We start from the raw sequence: 18627 nt of genomic DNA on the forward strand, positions 1-18627 counted from the left end.
GCTTCAGGAACAAACAACACAAGAGCTTATTTTCTTTCAATACAGAATACATCATAAAAGTAAGCAAGGAAAGGTGAATATACAGGCAATCCTTGATTTACAACCAGCATTGGGACCATAATGTCTATGACTAAGCATTGTGGTTGTTAAGTTTGTTGCACCTGATTTTATGACTTATTTTGCAGAAGTTGTTAAATAAATCACCATGGTCATTAAGCAAATCTGGCTTCTCCTATTGACTTTGCTTGCCAGAGGTCTCCTGGGAAGGTTGTAAGTGGCAATCACATTACATGGGGACACTGTAAGGACAATTCATTCACATTCTTCAATGCCATCATAACTTTAAATGGTCATTAAATGAATGGTCATAAATTGAGTACTTGAATAAGGTGCATAAGAAAACTGCATGGGGCAGCCATGTAAAAATGTATCTCCCTAATGTGGACATCATAATTATCCAGATTTCATTTTGTGAAAAAACCCTTTAGATCTTCAATAATGGACTGTAATAAAAAGATAATTTTCCATTGGCCTTGGGGGAAAATATGGAAAATCGGAGATAAAAATCAGCTACAGTAAAACTGATTTTTTTTGGAGTAGGAATTAGCTTACTGCTATGATATCAGAAACTCTAATGTAAAAGTCACAGAGCTGACAATAGCTACATTTCCTCTTAAACAGTTTTCCATTACTATTCTGCTGTTGCTGAGTAAGTAGCGGCTTGGTGGAACAAGGCCTTATCTGCCAGGGACAACATTTATGCTCCACCCTGCCCTTTGAGCCATTCCTGTTGCAATGACAACTATGTTCAAACTTGTGACTAGAATAGATACTATTTGGGCCAATTTTCCCTCTAGGTTGAGTGTTTAAAGTTGCAGACCCCTGACCTACCCCACCCCATTGCTTCACCTTGCAGCCAGCCCTGTAGGCCTGCGCCCACCTCCCACCTGGGCAGCAACAGCCTACCTACCCTGGTTGTATTACCTTGCCCTGCAGCCGGCCCAAACGCCCACCTCGGACTGCCTCCAACTGCTCCAGCAGCAGAAAAGGTAAACACAGCCAGGTGCCCCCTTGTGGAAGCAGGGCTGGGAAGGGTGGTGGACCTGTGCCCGCCCGGGCAGGGGCAGCCTACCCTGGTTGGATTGCGTCTGCGTGCAGCTGGCCCGAACACCCGCCTCGGACTGCCTCCGACTGCTCCAGCAGCAGAAAAGGTAAACACAGCCAGGTGCCCCCTTGTGGAAGCGGGGCTGGGAAGGGTGGTGGACCTGTTTGAGGTAGAGGGAGATTTAAAATATTATTTATCTTTGCTGTTTCAGGAAGAATTTGTTCATAAGAAACAGGATGTTTGTTATGCATAATAATTACCATTAAGTTTAAAATGTGTGGGAGTTTTGCATAAAGGCTGTTGCTAGGCATGTAAACAAAGACAAAGATTTCCTTAAATTATTTCATTTAAAGTATTGAAACAGCATCTTAACTATTAAATGAAAATAACTTTAAAAATCGCCTTATTAGTACAATTGGAACTTAATTTTCTTTTTATACTGTTACATACTTTATAAACAGTAAAATACAAAGCTTAGGAAGACTGAATACTCATTTAATTAAGAATGCATTTAGATAGCTTTGGATCTCTGATTAAATATAAAAAAAGTGGAACTAATGAACTGAGAAACCAGATTTTAAATTTCAAACAAGCTTAAGAAAAAAATAAAAGTATCGACTACAGTTAGCCATATAACATATAGATACAACATAGAATGAATGAACTGCTTTAAAGGATAATTGCGAATATAATGTATGAAATACCATGGAAGCATTTGAACTGTGAAGCAGATCACTACAAAATGAAGAGCAAAGATCTTTGAAGGAATCATATAAAGGCAGTATTATATATTGGATAAAATTGCTCCAGAATTGATTGCACCATGCTTAATGGTGAATTCTAAGGAGCTGGAGGCTAAAACATACGATGAACAGTTGCAGGAACTGGGCTTGGCTAGTCTAGTGAAGAGAAGGACCAGGGGAGACATGATAGCAGTCCTCCAATATTTGAGGGGCTGCCACACAGAGGAGGGTGGTCAAGCTATTTTCTAAAGCACCTGAAGGACAGACAAGGAATAATGGATGGAAATCAAACAAGAGATTCAACCTAGAAATAAGGAGGAACTTTCTGACAGTGAGAGCAATCAAACAATGGAACAGAAGTTGCCTTCAGAAGTGGTGGGAGCTTTATCACTAGAAGCTTTCAAGAAGAGAATGGACTGCCATCTGCCAGAAATGGTGTAGGGTCTCCTGCTTGAGAGGGGGGTTGGACTAGATGACCTACAAAGTCCCTTCCAACTCTGTTAATCTGAATAGTGAAAAAATATTTTTATCTGAGTTGAAGGACATCAGTGACACCAGCATCTCTGCAGATGTTAAACAGCATCAGGACAAGATAGGACCCTGGGGACCCCAGTCCCTCCTTCTCTTGTAGTACACCTTGATTTGAAAGACTGCAAGACCCAGTCTCACATTAGCAAGGAACCAGAGTCTCTCTAGTGATTTTCAACTTTGGCAACTTGAAAATGGGTGGGCTTCAATTCCCAGAATTTCCCAGCTAGGCATGGGGAATTCACAGCAGTTAGGCAAACACCGTGGTCAGTAACTGAACCTTGTGGTCATTAAGCAAACCCTGGTTGTTAAACAAATCCATTTTCCCCAATCGGCATTTTTAACCGGAAACCAGAAAGAAATGTTGGAAACTGGCAAAAAACAGAAAACCTCAGTCACATGACTGTGTGGGATGTTGTAACTGATCATAAAGGTGTGTGTGAGTGTGTGCGTGGCTGTCAAAACTTCAAAAACAGGTCAAGTAGCTTTGGGGAGGTCAGTTGTAAGTTAGAACACTTATTAAGCAACTGGCCATTAAGCGAGGACCCCTTGTATTTGGTTTGCCTTAAGGGTTCAGAGCTGTATGGAATCTGGTTTCCTTTGACCCTTTGGGGGATTGCAAAAGGTCTGGATTGGGGGATCCTCTTAGAGGGAACTAGGATCTTGTCCACCATTTTTTTGGGAAAGTCGCTGTCTCATATGTACAGTTAGTCCTCAAACTTAACAACCACAATCAAGTCCAAACTGAAACTTTTTTTTTTTTTTGCAATAGTCCCTTAACAGGATGAAAAGGCAACAGAATTTGACAGATTTTTTCAGCAAGAAACCACGATCAGAACCAGTTGTATCAGATTTGGCCTTGGATGATACAGAACAGTCACCCCAACTTGGAGAAAGCAGCACATCAATTGAAATAGATAGTTCAAAAATTGAAAATAGTCTTCCTGAATGCTGGACAATGCTACAATATAAGAGTTTTAAAGAGAAATACTATGAATTGGAAGTGTCGAACAAAAAGTTAGGTTGTGTGTATTGCGCAAAACAAGACTCCATAAAAGAGAAAAGCAGTCATCTCTCCAAAGAATGGAAATATTTTCAAATTGAGGCATCAGGGAAAAACAAAGAGATAAAACAAGCCTCTCTTAGGAAAAAAATTAAGCAGCATTTTTCATCAAATGCGCACAATGTTTGTAAAGAGACCTTAAACCAATGTCAGCAGGATTCGATGACAAAAGCAATTGATAAGATGACTGAGAAGTATTTATCTACTACTTGTAGAGCGTTTAATACGGTTTACAGTCTGGCACAAAGATGTAAACCATTTTCAGATATGGAAGATGAGATATAATTGCAAATTAAAAATGGATTAGATATGGGAATAGGTTTACATTTACGTAAAACTGCAGTGAAAATAGTAGATTTCATTGCAAAAGAAATTAAAAAAAGAAATATTTGCTAAAATTATTGAAAACAATCTGAAAATATGTTTAATTATTGACGAAGCCTCAACAATTTCTTCCAAACTGGTTGTTATACTTTTCTTAAAAGTTGAGGATTCAGTTACCTCACCAACAATTTTTGTTGAGCTAGTTGAATTAGAAAAACAAGATGCAGAGATAATATGTTCTTCAGTTATGGACAGTTTAAAAAATGTTGGGTTTACCAAGAACTACTTACAAAAACATTTAATAGCATTTTGTTCTGATGGTGCCAGCGTTACGCTTGGGAGAAAATCTGGAGTGAGCATTAGAATAGCAAGAGAGTTCCCGAACATAATAATATGGCATTGTTTAAACCATCGTCTTCAACTTGTTTTAGATGACTCCATAAAGGAAATAAAGCAAGTAAATCATTTTAAAATATTTATTGATAAGATATATACTATTTTTCATCAATCCAATAAGAACCAAATTGAATTTACCAAAATATCTGAACAACTTGGAATTGAAATAATAAAGATTGGTAGAGTTTTGGGACCAAGATGGGCTGCCTGTAGTTTAAGGTCAACCCTAGCTGTGTGGCGTGCTTATCCAGCACTACATCAGTACTTTCATACAAATGAAAAATACTCAGGTATGGCTGCCCGTCTTGAAAATATATTTTTTGTGAATGATTTGGCATTGATGATTGACATTCTAAATGAAATCTCTCTTCTATCAAATGCATTGCAAGCAAGAAATATAGACATACTAAAAGCTGAAAAACTTGTAATAAGATCTGTTAAAGCGTTTGAAATGCTTAGAAAGGAAAAGGGTGTATATGAAAAAAAAGTTGATATATTACTTACTTCAGAAACCTTCAAAAGTATAAAATTTGTAGAAAATTGTCGATTTCTTGGACTTCCTCGGGAAAGACTTTTGGAAACCATCATCATGAATTTGAATAAAAGACTAATGGATTGTGAACATTTAAAAACAGGTAACCAATTTCAAGACAGGAACAAACTACAATTTCTCAATTTTTTGGAGCCAGATTACTGGAATATTGGTGAAATAGTAGTTCCATGGAAAGCAGCTGAAGAAGAATTGCTTGAATTTAGTGACATTTTTAATTATGAAATTAATATTAATGATTATCGGGACTTTGTAGAAAATGTTTTAAAAGATTCCAAGAACTATGCAATTCCTGACAGTATTCAAAAAGCTAAAAATATTGTCAGAACAATTGCTGTAAATTCAGCAGAAGCAGAAAGGGTTTTTTCAAAAATGAATGTCATATGTTCCGAGAAGAGAAATCGCCTGACTGTTTCCAATATAGCAAACATAATGACTGTTAATTTAATTGGCCTACCTCTAAAGGACTGGGACCCTATTCCTATAGTAAAAAAATGGTTATGGGTAAATCACACAGCTGATGATGCTCGAATAAAACTGAAGACAAATGAAAGTGAGGAGGTTGCCAATCAAGGAGCAATTTGGAGATACCTAACATAAGTTTTATTTTTTGTCAGATATTATTTAAAAGTTTTTCATTCGTATTGTAAAATTCTTGTGTAGTTTTGTATAATTAATTTTTATACATATTGTAAAACTTGTATGGTTTTATTCATATTGTAAAGCGTATAGTTTTGTATAAAGTTTTTATATTGTAAAACTCGTGTAGTTGTGAATAGTTTTTATTCATATTGTAAAACTTGTGTAGTTATGTATGGTTTTATTCATATTGTAAAACTTGTGTAGTTATGTATGGTTTTATTCATATTGTAAAACTCTTGTGTAGTTTTGAATAGTTTTTATTTAATTTTAAATTTATTTATTTTATAAAACTTGTGTAGCTATGTATAGTTTTTATTCATATTGTACAACTTGTATAGTTTTGAATAAATAGTTTTTATTCATATTGTAAAACTTGAATGGTTTTGAATAAATAGTTTTTATTCATATTGTAAAACTTGAATGGTTTTGAATAAATAGTTTTTATTCATATTGTAAAACTTGTATGGTTTTGTATAGTTTTTCATTCATATTGTAAAACTCTTGTGTAGTTTTGAATAGTTTTTATTTAATTTTAAATTTATTTATTTTATAAAACTTGTGTAGCTATGTATAGTTTTTATTCATATTGTAAAACTTGTATAGTTTTGAATAAATAGTTTTTATTCATATTGTAAAACTTGTATGGTTTTGAATAAATAGTTTTTATTCATATTGTAAAACTTGAATGGCTTTGAATAAATAGTTTTTATTCATATTGTAAAACTTGTATGGTTTTGTATAGTTTTTCATTCATATTGTAAAACTCGTAACAAAATCTAGTTCTGTGTACCTCTTATTCTTAAGTATTAAATACTTATAAATAAACAACCTTTTGGTATATCTTTTTAATATTTAAAACAGTAATTGGGGAAAAGAAATGATGTCGAGTTGGCCACGCCTACCCAGTCACATGCCACCTAGCCACACCTACCCAGTCACATGGCCACCTAGCCACGCCTACCCAGTCACATGGTCACTTAGCCACGCCTGCCCAGTCACGTGGTCACTTAGCCACACCCACCCAGTCACATGGTCACTTAGCCACGCCCACTTAGCCACGCCTGCTTAGCCACGCCCACAGAACCTGTTGTTAAATTATTTGAATCCCACCACTGCCTGGCATGTACATGTTCCCCTTTCTGGTTACATTATTTTGGTTCGCCACTTTTATTATGAAGCTCTCCTTGGTGAATGAGGTGAGTGATTTTTGGTCATAGGTGGTATGATTGGTGGCCCCTGAATCTAACAGCCATGTGCCCTCTTTCTTGCCCTGGTCGATGAGGTGTTCCTGGTCCCCCAGTCCATACAATGACCCAGTTTGGCCCTCTCTGGAACTATCCTGGTGTCCTCTTCTATCTCTGGGATTGGGGGAATCTCTATGTCTGTGTCTGTTGTCGGGTGAATGTCTGTCAGAAAACCTTGCCTTATGTTCTGGCCTACCCCTACGATGTGTTCGGTCCCTGTCCCTCATATTTCTAGGGCAATCCCTCTTATAGTGATTCCTAGAACCACATAGGAAACACTCGGTCATATTGTGGCCCCTACTCTGGAGTTCCACCCTTTTTGCTGGTCTATGTTCCCTGCAGCTTAGTGAACGGTCCCTCCTTAGGTTATCCTCAGCAGTGAGTTTGTTGGTTAGTGTCTCTAATGTAAGTCTGAGACTATCTAATTGCGTAATGAAACTGTCCCAGCTGGAGTCCAGTGAATTGATAATGATACTGATCATGCTTCCCTCACTTATGATTTCCCCCCTCTGTGTTAGTTCAGCTCTAGTGACATTTAACGTTAACAGGTGTTCACTCATGGAGGCCCCTGCCTTGAGCCTGGCTGAGTGGAACTCCCTAGAGATTCTAGTGGTAGTTGCTATGCTCTTGCTGTAGAATAAGCTGTGCATTTTGTGTATCACTTCTGAGACTGTTAAATGGTGGCTAATGCTGGGGTAAATACTGGGGTAAATACTGGCAATTAATATGTAATACGCCTTGTGGTGCATACAGTCTAAATCAAAAGTCCATGGTTTTTCAGGGGGGTCAGTAATCAGAAACAACAAATTTTCCTTTAGGAGGATGACTTGGAGTTGCTGGTTCCACTCCAAGAAATTATTCCCATCGAATCTCAGCTTTGGAAAGTCATTTGGCAATGTCCCTGAATTGTAAGTTAAATTACTTACAGGATGCCGCTGTCCATGGTTTTGCGCATAAGGGAACTCGCAATAAGGCAGGGGGAGGATTGTTGCGAGTCTGTACTGACTTGCTTCTATGTTCCTTTCTCTTTTTTTAACAGATGGATTCTGCGCATGCTTGGGCTCCATTCTTGTCCAGCAGCCATGGAGGAAGGAACTTGTTCCTGCAGCTCCCGGGTGGAGGCCCCTTTCGTCCAGATGAGCCTTCGGCTCGTCCTTGGGTGGCCTCGCGTAGTTGAAGGTTCCTCAGATCATCGCCTGGATTGCTGGAAAGCTGTGTGGGTCAGCTGTGAAGCCTGGAGGTCCTGCAGAGGCCGCATGCTGGTGTGGATAGCCCGGCTTGGCGCGGAGGCTGTGTCCTGGGATCGGGCCGAGTCCCACGCCCGCCGATGGTTCCGTGATCCTGGTCCTGGTCATCGGTCCGGTGAGTAGTCCCATCGCCCTCGGTACTCCGTTGCTGGTCTCGGTACGGGCATGGAGGGGTCCTCTGTAGGTCGCGGCTGGTGCTGCGCCCACGTTTGGTGGTCGCTCTCCCCAGGTGGGTGTCGATGCCAGTCTCTCTTGGGTCAGTGGTCCCTCTGGGCCTCTCCGGGGTACCGGAGTATGCGTCCGGTAGTCTTATCTTGTCCCCGAAGGCCGCAGTGAGTAACCTTATGGCTTCATCAATCTCGAGCTCGGTAGGTGAGCTCGTGGGCTTTGGTTTTGGGTCGTCCCAGTCGCCGTCATAGTTCTGGGTGGTCACTTTGGTGTAGGCCCTGATTCCCGCCATGAGATTTGAATCTCGGGAATCTATTGGTGGTTGGTCAGCCATCTTTGGTGATGTCACCATCCAAGATGGCTGCCGCGAAATGGGTGCGAATTCTTTTTTGGCCTTTTCAGTGGATCTCTGGCAGGGGCAATCGTCTCTTACTGCGTCTTTGGTTGTGTAGTCTGGCTCGGCCTCATCTTCCTCAGTCGCTGCTCCGCAGTCCTCAACTAGGCTCCGGAGTTCCGCAATGAGGTCCATGTTGGTCGGGGCTGAGTTTATTAGCTTGAGGAGTTTCCTTTTGAGGTCGCTCTCTTCGCATGCTGCATTTTCGGATTTGTTTTCTTCCTCGTTGGATCTGGTTGGGGTGCCTGGGTTGGAAGACTGGTCACTCGCCTCTGGCATCTCTCCTTGCATGGTTCCCGCTGACAGTAATTGCTCTGCCATCTTCTTTGTGAATGCCCTGGTATTCACTCTGCTCGTTGCTCCTGTCGGCTTGGAGTTCGGTGGCATATCCTGGAGTGGTTTGGGCTAGTTAACCATCCTCTGCTACCATTTTGTTAGAAGGTGTTCAAGGATCAAGCCCAATGACTCCATTACACAAGCATTCATTTAGTTAAAGGTCTTTATTCATAACATGTCTCTTCCTTACAGATGTTGGACTGGAACTGGCTCTGGACCACATGGCTGGACCTTAAGTACCTGTGGGGCGGAGCTAAGGTAAGGAGGGGTCAATGGGTAAGGGTGGACCCTGGGAGTTAATCTCATCAGCTCCCTGCCCCCTGGCATGGGCATGAGGTCAGGTATTTATATGTGACAGTCCAACATTATATCACCTCTTGTAATGTTTTATATAACTCCACTGGTAAACTATCTGGTCCTGGTGCTTTCCCACTTTTTTGTCTTTTTATTGCTTCTGTTACTTCCATCATTGTTATTCTTTCTTCTAGCATTCCTTTGTAATGTTCTGATATTTTAGTCAAATCTGATTTTTCCAAATAGCTTAGTATCTCTCCCTCCAGAATCTTCTCTTGAGCGTAAAGTTGCTCATCATATTTTTGAGTTATTTTCTTTTTATCTTCAATTCTATATTGTACTTTCCCTTTTCCATCTTGTAAACATTTTATTATTTTCTTCTCCCTCTCTTTTCTTAACTTGTACGCGAGCCATCTTCCATGTTTGTTTGCATTTTCAAAAAAATTATGTTTGGTTGTTCTCAATTTATTTGCTAATGCTTCTTGTTCATTCAAATTTATTTCATGTTTTTTCAATTCCATCAATTTCTTAATTTTTTTATTTAAGGTATCTTTCTGAAATTCTTTTTCCAATTTCTTATAGTCCTCTTCTAATCTTCCTTGTTTCTGCCATTTCTTTTTGTTCTTTTTCCCAAGTACGTTATTGCTAGGCCTCTGATATATGCTTTCATTGTATCCCATAAATTTTGAAGTGATGTATCCTCTTTCTTGTTTATTTTAAAAAATACTTCCAATTCTTTTTCTGCAAAGTCCTGAAACTCTTTTTCATTTAAAATTGTTGCATTCAAAGTCCATCTTGTCTTTTTCTTTTGCCCTTTCCATATTATTGTAACTGGGCTGTGATCAGCCAAAATATTAGAACCAATATTTACTTCTTGCACAGTCTCTGTAAGACCCGTTGACATCCATATCATATCTATCCTTGACCATGATATATGTCTATTTGAATAGAAAGTGTATTGCCTCTCTTTCAAATGTTTTTGTCTCCAAATATCTTGAATACATAATTCTTCTATCATTGTGAAAAACGATTTCAGCAGTATACTTCTAGGCTTTTTATTTACCTTCATTGTTTTATAGTCCAAGCCTGCATCTATTATCGCATTGAAATCTCCCATTATACATATATTTTCATAGTCCAACTCTATAATTTTCTTGTGTAGTTCCCGATAAAATTCTTCTTGTTTTTCATTCGGTGCATATAGTGCTATCAAAAGTATTTGTTTAAAGTTCATTTTTATTTCCACCATAAAATCCTGCCATCCTCGTCTTCAAAAATTAACTTGGGTTCTAATTTTCCTTTAATGTACAATACCACACCTCTTTTACTTTGATGTGTCAATGATGTAAATAAGAGTCCTAATTTTGGATATTGTAACAATTTTAAATGTTGGTTTCTAATATGGACTTCTTATAAACTTATAATGTCCATCTTCAAAGTATTTAATTTAGCCAATGTTCTATTTCTTTTTATTGCCGCATTCAGTCCATTTAAATTTAAGGAAATTGCTTCAATTTCTTCTTCCATGTTTACTAGTTTTTAATTTCATTGCTCTTGTCTCTCTTTGTTCCATTGGATCTTTGGCTCTGGCTCCCTCTCTTAATGCTCTTTCCTCTTTTGTTTTTTCCTCTTTCTCTTTCTCTTCCTCTCTTTCTTTTGCCCCACCTACAGCTCCCAAATCTTCCTCCAATGATCCACAAAATTGCTGATAAAATAATTTTGCTTTTTCAGGCGTGTCCAATCTGTATCATTGTTCTTGTCATGTCACCATAATTCCTTCAGGTATTAGCCAATCTCCTCAAATCTCTAACTCTTCTAGGTATTTGTCTTAATACCACAAGTTCTTTATCTTTATATTTCAGTGTTGTAATTCTTGCCGCTTGTAATATCTCTGTTTTCTTTGCCCTCTTTGTAAATCTTACATGCACTTCTCTTGGGAGTTTATTCCTTATTGCATATCTAGTGTAGACTCTTGCAGGGTACTGCTGAGGATTTTGTTCAATTCTTGCAAGACAAAATCGTCAGATCAGGACGGGGTTGGACTCTGACTGGGCAAGGTCCGATGAGGGGATGGGAGCAGGTCTTGAAGGTAATATCTGGGTTGACTTTGATCCTGTTTTCTTGGAGGAAGTGGACAGGACTGTGGGTAGATTGAGTGCCACAACGTGTTTGTTGGACCCGTGTCCCTCCTGGCTTGTTGCGGCAACCAGAGAGGTGACCAGGGACTGGATCCAAGTGATTGTGAATGCTTCGTTGAGGGAAGGGGTCTTCCCCGCCATCCTTAAGGAGGTGGTGGTTTGACCCCTCCTCAAGAAGCCTGCCCTAGATCCAGCCTCCCTTAATAACTTTCATCCCGTCTCCAACCTTCGCTTTATAGCGAAGGTTGTTGAGTCTGTTGTGGCATATCAACTCCCGCAATTCCTGGAGGAAGCGGACTTTCTAGACCCTTACCAATCGGGCTTCAGGCACAGACACAGCACGAAAACGGCATTGGTCGCTCTAGTGAATGATCTCTGGCGGGCCCAGGACAGGGGTTATTCCTTTGCTCTGGTCCTACTTGATCTCTCAGCGGCTTTCGATACCATCACCCATGGTATCCTGCTGCGGCGACTCGGAGGGTTGGGAGTGGGGGGCACTGTTTTATAGTGGTTCTCCTCCTACCTCTTGGGTCGTTCGCAGTTTGTTTGGGTGGGGAGGCAGAAGTCCTCCTTGAGACCCCTCATTTGTGGGGTGCCTCAAGGTTTGGTCCTCTCCCCCTTGCTCTTTAACATCTATATGAAGCCACTGGGTGAGATCATTCGTAGTTTCGCGGTGAGTTACCATCAATATGCTGATGATACTCAGCTTTACATCTCCACCCCAGACCAATCCAGTGATGCCCTTTCCATGATGTCTAAGTGTCTGGAGGCGGTGGGGGTTTGGATGGGTAGGAACAGGCTCAAACTCAACCCCTCCAAGACGGAGTGGCTGTGGATACCGGCATCCCAAGATCTAGTGGCCCCATCATTTTTGATGGGAGGGGAGATGCTTACTCCCTCTGAAAGGGTTTATTACCCCTATTTAATTTATTACCTGTTAAAAATGCAAAGACAAGGAGTACAAGGAGCAAATAAAAGATCTTCATGTTGGGGTTGGTTCTGGACCAAATCTTACTTGTAGGACAGAAACCAGCTCTCAGCCCTCCTTGTGACTTCTTGAAAAGCATCCCCCCACACATGCTCCACCGCCTGAGGAGGCAAGGGAGGGGTGCAGGTTGATCTGAAGGGGGTCTGGGAATGGGTGTGAATTCATCCCACAGCCCTCTCCATCTCCTCCTCTGTGAAATTGCTTTCTCCCACTCACTGGTGGTCAGCAAATTCAAAAGGAACCCCCAGCTGAGAATCAGTGCTCTAGATTGGTTGATTCAGGGGATTTCTTGAGTGTTAATTAATAGTGTTAGCTATTTTTGTTACAGGGATAGATTTGTATTGGAGCAGCCTGCAGGCCTCCCAAAGGCTCTGCGCACCTGTTTTTGCGAAAAACGGGCCCGTTTTCACAAAAACGGGACATGCGGGGCAAGGCTTCAGGAGGGCAAAAATGGCTGTATTCCGTGTATTTTACTGTTACTATCTTCCTTAGTGGGTCGTGCAAACCGCTATTCCGAACAATGCTATTTATAGGGGGTGGGGGTGGGGGCAGTGGTGGGTTGCCCCCATTCTCACCGGTTCTATAGAACCGGCAGTAAAACTGGCAGGAGGCCCCGCCCACTGACCCCTACATCACCAAAGCACTTCTGTGCATGTGCAGAAGAGTGCGTGGATGTGCGAGCGAAGTGAGCGTGCGCATGCGGCCCCGCTGCAAACTGGTAGTAAAGGTAAGTAGAACCCACCCCTTGGTGGGGGGCACTGAGGATGAGTTTGTAGTACCAGGGGGCGGTGGACTGAAAAAGTTTGGGAACCTATTTTCTTTCATCTATATTTGTACTGATTTTCTTTTCCAGCCATTGATACCACTGGTGCCACACAAGATAGAATTCACTTTCTTCTTTATCTTGGAGTTCTAGTGTCAGTCTATCCATTTCGGCACATTCTGTTATCTTTGAGATTAGTTTGTCTTTGGTGGGGAGTTGGTCTGATTTCCAATTTTGCGCGAACAGTAACCGTGCTGCTGTCAAAATGTGTATGATGAGGTATTTTGTCTCTTTGTTATGTTGTGTTGTTATCATTCCAAATAAAAAAAATTCTGGAGTGTTTTCTACTTGTTGATTTATTATTTCTTCAATAATTTCCTTTGTGTCCTTCCAGTATTGTTGGGTCTTTGTACATTTCCACCAGGCATGGTAGTATGTCCCCTTTTTTGTTTTGCACTTCCAACAGTGTGGGAAGGTGTTCCGGTATATTTTAGCTAATCTGGCTGGTGCTAGGTGCCATCTGTAAAACATTTTTATGAGGTTTTCTTTGTAGGGTATGGCTCTTGTCATTTTGATGTTCTGTTTCCACAATTTCTCCCAGTTTGCCAATTGAATGTTGTGCCCTATGTCCCTGGCCCATCTTATCATATTTTCTTTTACTGTTTCTTCCAATAATTTATATCTAAGCAAGTAGTTATATAATTTGGTTATCATTTTTTGTTCTGGGCCTTGTAAAATCTTGTCCAATTCATTCAAATTATTCGTGATTCCATATTGCTTTTTGTCTGCTATGTGTCTTGAGTGTATTTGAGTATAGGGCCACCAATCGATATTTATGCCGGAGTTTTGGAGTTGCTGTCTTGAGATAAGTTCGCCTTCATGATTCAATAAGTCTTGGTACCGCATCATTTTTCCTATTTCGAGAGTGTTCGGGTATATCAATGCTTCCATCGGGGACCACCATTTTGGTATTTTAGTATAGTGAGTTCTCTTAATATCCTGCCAGATCTTGAATAATGAAGCTCGAATTATATGACATTGGAAGTACATGTGTCGTTTATCCGATCCGTCCCATAGGAAAACGTGCCATCCTCTTATTAAGTCAAAGCCTTCTAAATATAAAGTTCTTTTGTTGTCCAGTTCCATCCATTCTTTAATCCAGGTCAATCCTGATGCCTTATAGTAGAGTTCCCAATCTGGTATTGCTAGGCCTCCTTTGTCCCGTGAATCCTGTAGGGCTTTGATTTTAATTCTGGCCTTCTTTCCCTGCCATATGTAATTCATTGTTGTTTTGTTGAGGTTCTTAAAGAAATCTCTTCCGGGGTGTATTGGTATCACTTGATATAAATATAGTACTCTTGGTAATATATTCATTTTTATTGAGGCAATTCTGCCCATCAATGAGAGTTGTAATCTACTCCAAATTTCCAAGTCTTTTTTGATTTGTTTTAACAATTTGGTATAATTATCTTCTTTGATTGTAGTTGCTTTTGCTGTCAACCAAATACCTAGGTATTTTATTTTCTTTACTATTTGAAGTCCTAATTCTTGTTCTAATTTCAACTGTTGTGTTTGGGTCATATTTTTCGTCAATACTTTCATCTTCTGCTTATTTATTTTGAGGCCCGCAACTTCCCCGTATTCCTCTATCATTGTCATCAACCTGGTTCCAGATCGTATTGGGTTTTCCAATATGAAAATCACATCGTCTGCAAAGGCAAGTAATTTATACTCCTCTTCCCGGATCTTAAGGCCTTCTACGTCTTCCTCCTTCCTGATTTCCGTTAGTAAAACTTCCAGTGCGATTATAAATAATAGAGGTGACATGGGACAACCTTGTCGTACTCCTTTCTGAATGTCAAAAGTTTGTGTCATGTCACCATTTATTGCAATTTTGGCTGTTTGACAGGAGTAAATCTTTCTTATCAATTTAAGGAATTTCTCTCCGCAATTCATTAATTCAAGTTGTGATGTAAGAAAGGACCAATTTAAGTTATCAAAGGCCTTCTGGGCATCGAGAGATATTAAAGCTATTTCCTTATCTATCTTCTTATCGTAGTATTCCAGTATATCTATGATCGTTCTCAAATTATTTTTAATCTGCCTCCTGGGTATGAAGCCGTTTTGGTCTGTATGTATGTATTTATGAATTATTGTTTTAAGTCTCTGCGCTAATATTGACATGAATAGTTTGTAGTCTACATTGAGTAATGAAATGGGTCTGTAATTTCTAACTTGGGTCGGGTCTAAATCTTCTTTGTGTATTAACGTAATAATGGTTTCTGTCCATGATTTTGGGATTTCAGCTGTCAATAATGCTGCGTTGAAGACTTGTAGCAATATTTCGTCTATTTCTTGTTGGGAGTGTTTATAAAATTCAGTAGGAATTCCATCTGGTCCTGGAGTTTTATTGTTCTTTTGTTTTTTACGAGCTTCAGTCAATTCAGTCATTGTTATGGGGCGGTTCAGGGTCTCTCTATGCTCTTCTTCAAATTGTGTAATATTCACTTTACTAAGATATTTTCGAATTTGGTCTTCCGGGACATCTTCCTGCCGATAGAGATTCTGAAAGAATGTTTTGACTATGTTTTTCTTATCTACGTGTGTGTGGAATAAAGTTCCTGATTCGTCCTGGAGTTGGTGTATAATTCTTTTGTCTGTTTGCTTTTTTAATTTATGGGCTAACCAGCGTCCAGTTTTGTTTGCGTGTTCAAAGTTGGTCTATTTTGCCATTTTTATTTTTTGTGCCAAATCAACTTTTGTAGTCAAATTCAATTTGTGTTTAGCCAAATTAAGTTTTTGCTGTGCTACCTTATTATTAGGGTGCTGTTGTAATTTAGTTTTCTCTATCTTGATTTCTTCCAATAAGTCATTCCTGATTCTTTGTTTCTCTTTTTTTCTCTTTGCCACGTATGCAATGGTTAAGCCCCTAATATATGCTTTCGTCGTGTCCCATAAATTTTGTAACGACGTTTGGTCCTTTGTGTTAATTTGGAAAAATATCTTAATCTCCTTTTCTATCATTTGTAGATACTCTTTTTCCTTTATAATACTTGTGTCCATTTTCCATCTTTTTTGTTTTCGGGAGCCTTTCCAAATTATTTTAATGGGGTTGTGGTCAGCCCATATGTTAGGCATAATTTCTACGTCGTGTGTTTCTTTACTTAGTTGGGGTGTCATCCAAGCCATATCCAATCTTGACCACGATTGATGTGGGCCAGAAAAGTATGTGTACTGTTTGGTTGTAGTATTTAATTCTCGCCAAGTGTCATGTAGACTCATTTCTTGTACCAAATTCTTGAATGTTTGTGGCAGTGTCTTCCTTTTGATTTTATTCTTCCTGTTACTATAGTAGTCTTCTCGTGTGTTGACAATTGCATTAAAATCTCCGACAATGCAGATATTTTCATAATACAGCTCTTTTAATTTATCGTGTAATTTTTTATAAAAGTCTATTTGGTTTCCATTTGGAGCGTAGATGGCTACTAACAGTATTATTTTTGTTTCCAGTTTTACTTCTATTATTAAGACTCGACCCTCTTTGTCCACATATATTGGCTTTGTTCTTATATGGTCTCTAACATATATTACCACTCCCCTTTTTTTACAATCGCCTAAGGATGTGTACATTACTCCTAATTTTTTATTTTCGAGTAATTTTTTCTGTTGTTTTTTTATGTGTACCTCTTGTAACATGATTATATCTGCTCCTAATTTTTGCAGTTTAGTGAATATCTGATGTCTTTTGCTTGGTGAGTTTAGACCATTTATATTTATAGAAATGAGTTTTAGTTCTTCTTCCATTCCTGGTGTTGTTTATTTGTCTGTTATTTTGAGTTTTGTTGTGTTTCTTGTGACTCTTTGTGTGATCCCGGTCATTTCCTCCTTCCCCAGCTTTCCCTTCTTCCGTTCCTTGTCCTCCTTATTTGTTGGTTGCTCTTCTTGGTCACTGGGGTTTGAATCTTCTCTGCCTCCTCTGCTCTCCTGTTCTCCTTCATATCCTAAATGTTGATCTGCGAAGTCCTGGGCTTTTTCTATGGTGTCGATTCGAAATTTTCTTCCTTCCCAAGAAATGAGTACTCCTTCTGGTATAAGCCATCTAAATTTTATCTTGAGTTTATTTAACTGTCGGGTTAAGAAGTTATATTCTCTTCTCCTATCTCTGGCCCTTCTCGGTACTTGTTTTAGCGTTAGAACTTCCCTCCCTTTGTACATAACTGTCTCCTCTCTCATCTTTCGGTATATTTCTTCTTTCATTGTTTTTTTTGTAAATCTGATGTGTACTTCTTTAGGGAGTTTGTTTCTTCTGGCATAGTTTGTGAAGGCCCTGTAAATTTTGTCGATACCACCTCTTATTTCATCTTTATCTTTATGTGTCGCCAAGATTCCAACCATAATTTCGCCCAAGTCTTCATCTCTCTGTTCTTCTATATTTTGAAATCTTAAGTAGAAAGATGCCTTTTCCATTTCAAGAAATGTCAATGCATCTTCTGTGTCTTGACTTCTTGTCGCTTGTTGGTTCTCCATCTGTTCCAACCTGGTAGCTGTGGCTTCCGCCTTTTCCTCAACTTTATGGATTCTCTGTTCATTTTCGGTTATATTTTGTTGAATTTTCTCTATTTTTTCATCTATATTTTGGAAATGAATAAAGAGGAGATGCAAGATTATTTCTAATCTAAAACACCTGAATTGACAATGTATCATTTATATATTAACTTATAAAGCAATATATATTCTGATGATGATCAAAACATATATGTAAAGTATGGTGTGGGTAGGTTGGTGGTGGGAATTTGTTTGTCTTTGTAATGTCTTTGTATTTTTTGTATTGTCTTTATATCTCTGTTTAAAACTCAATTAAAAAAAAAAAGAAAAGAAAAAGTTTGGGAACCACTGCTCTGGAGCCTACAAACATGAAGAATTCAGCACAGGGAATGCAGAGACCCATTCCTCTGTGTCTTTATTGCCCTCAACCGGAAGCTCCCTGCTAATCTCAGCTTTTAATTACTGCCCTGCCTCGAGTTGCCACAAGTCCTCGAATAATAAAAAATCCTTGTCCTATTTCATACGAAAGAAAAATTAAAAATTGTATTTTAATTGTATTAAAAAAAAGAATTGGGTAGCTCCTTTTAGGAGAAAGTGAAAAGCTGCATCCACCTTTCCCCTTGAAAGACCTGTTGTGCAGAGCTGGTTGATGCTGTAAGACTATAGTTTCTGCTATATGGAAAATATATTGTTGAGAACATACAGTTTTGTAACATTTCAAAGAAAAGGTTAGATGTAATACACTGAATACACTGAAGCTGAGCCAAGAAAACAAAAACCTAGCTCAGTTTTAATCTTAATGTATTTCTATGGGGTACTACAAAAAGAAAATGGAATGACAACATGCATGCCAAGATATTACCAGAGATTGGGGCACAAATCATTGAATTTACATGATGTCACTGCATCTTTATTGTGCTGATATTTTTGTAACTTGCTATAGATATAGATATAGGAAAGAGCCTGTAATACAGTGGACTAAAGCACTGTTATTAACAGATTAACATCTGCTGTTTGCAATTACTGCAAGTTCAAATCTCACCAGGCTCAAGGTTGACTCAGCCTTCCATCCTTTCAAAGGTAGGTGAAATGAGGACTCAGATTGTGGGGGCAATAAACTGACTTTGTATAAAATATAAAAAAGTATGAAGGCTATTGC

The 18627-nt window shown here is 39.1% G+C and overlaps 1 protein-coding gene across 1 annotated transcript; it reads left to right on the top strand.

Moving 5' to 3' along the window:
- Positions 1-3995: 3995 nt before the first annotated feature.
- On the top strand, positions 3996-5309 carry LOC148114239 (E3 SUMO-protein ligase KIAA1586-like). The gene has a single exon (XM_087893675.1). It carries the CDS (start codon positions 4011-4013, stop codon positions 5307-5309), a length of 1299 nt encoding a protein of 432 aa, XP_087749801.1. The 5' UTR covers positions 3996-4010.
- Positions 5310-18627: the final 13318 nt, after the last annotated feature.

The sequence above is a fragment of the Pantherophis guttatus genome, chromosome 4 (assembly GCF_059756535.1).
Source record: "Pantherophis guttatus breed Tessera chromosome 4, ASM5975653v1, whole genome shotgun sequence".
NCBI classification, from domain to species: domain Eukaryota; kingdom Metazoa; phylum Chordata; class Lepidosauria; order Squamata; family Colubridae; genus Pantherophis; species Pantherophis guttatus.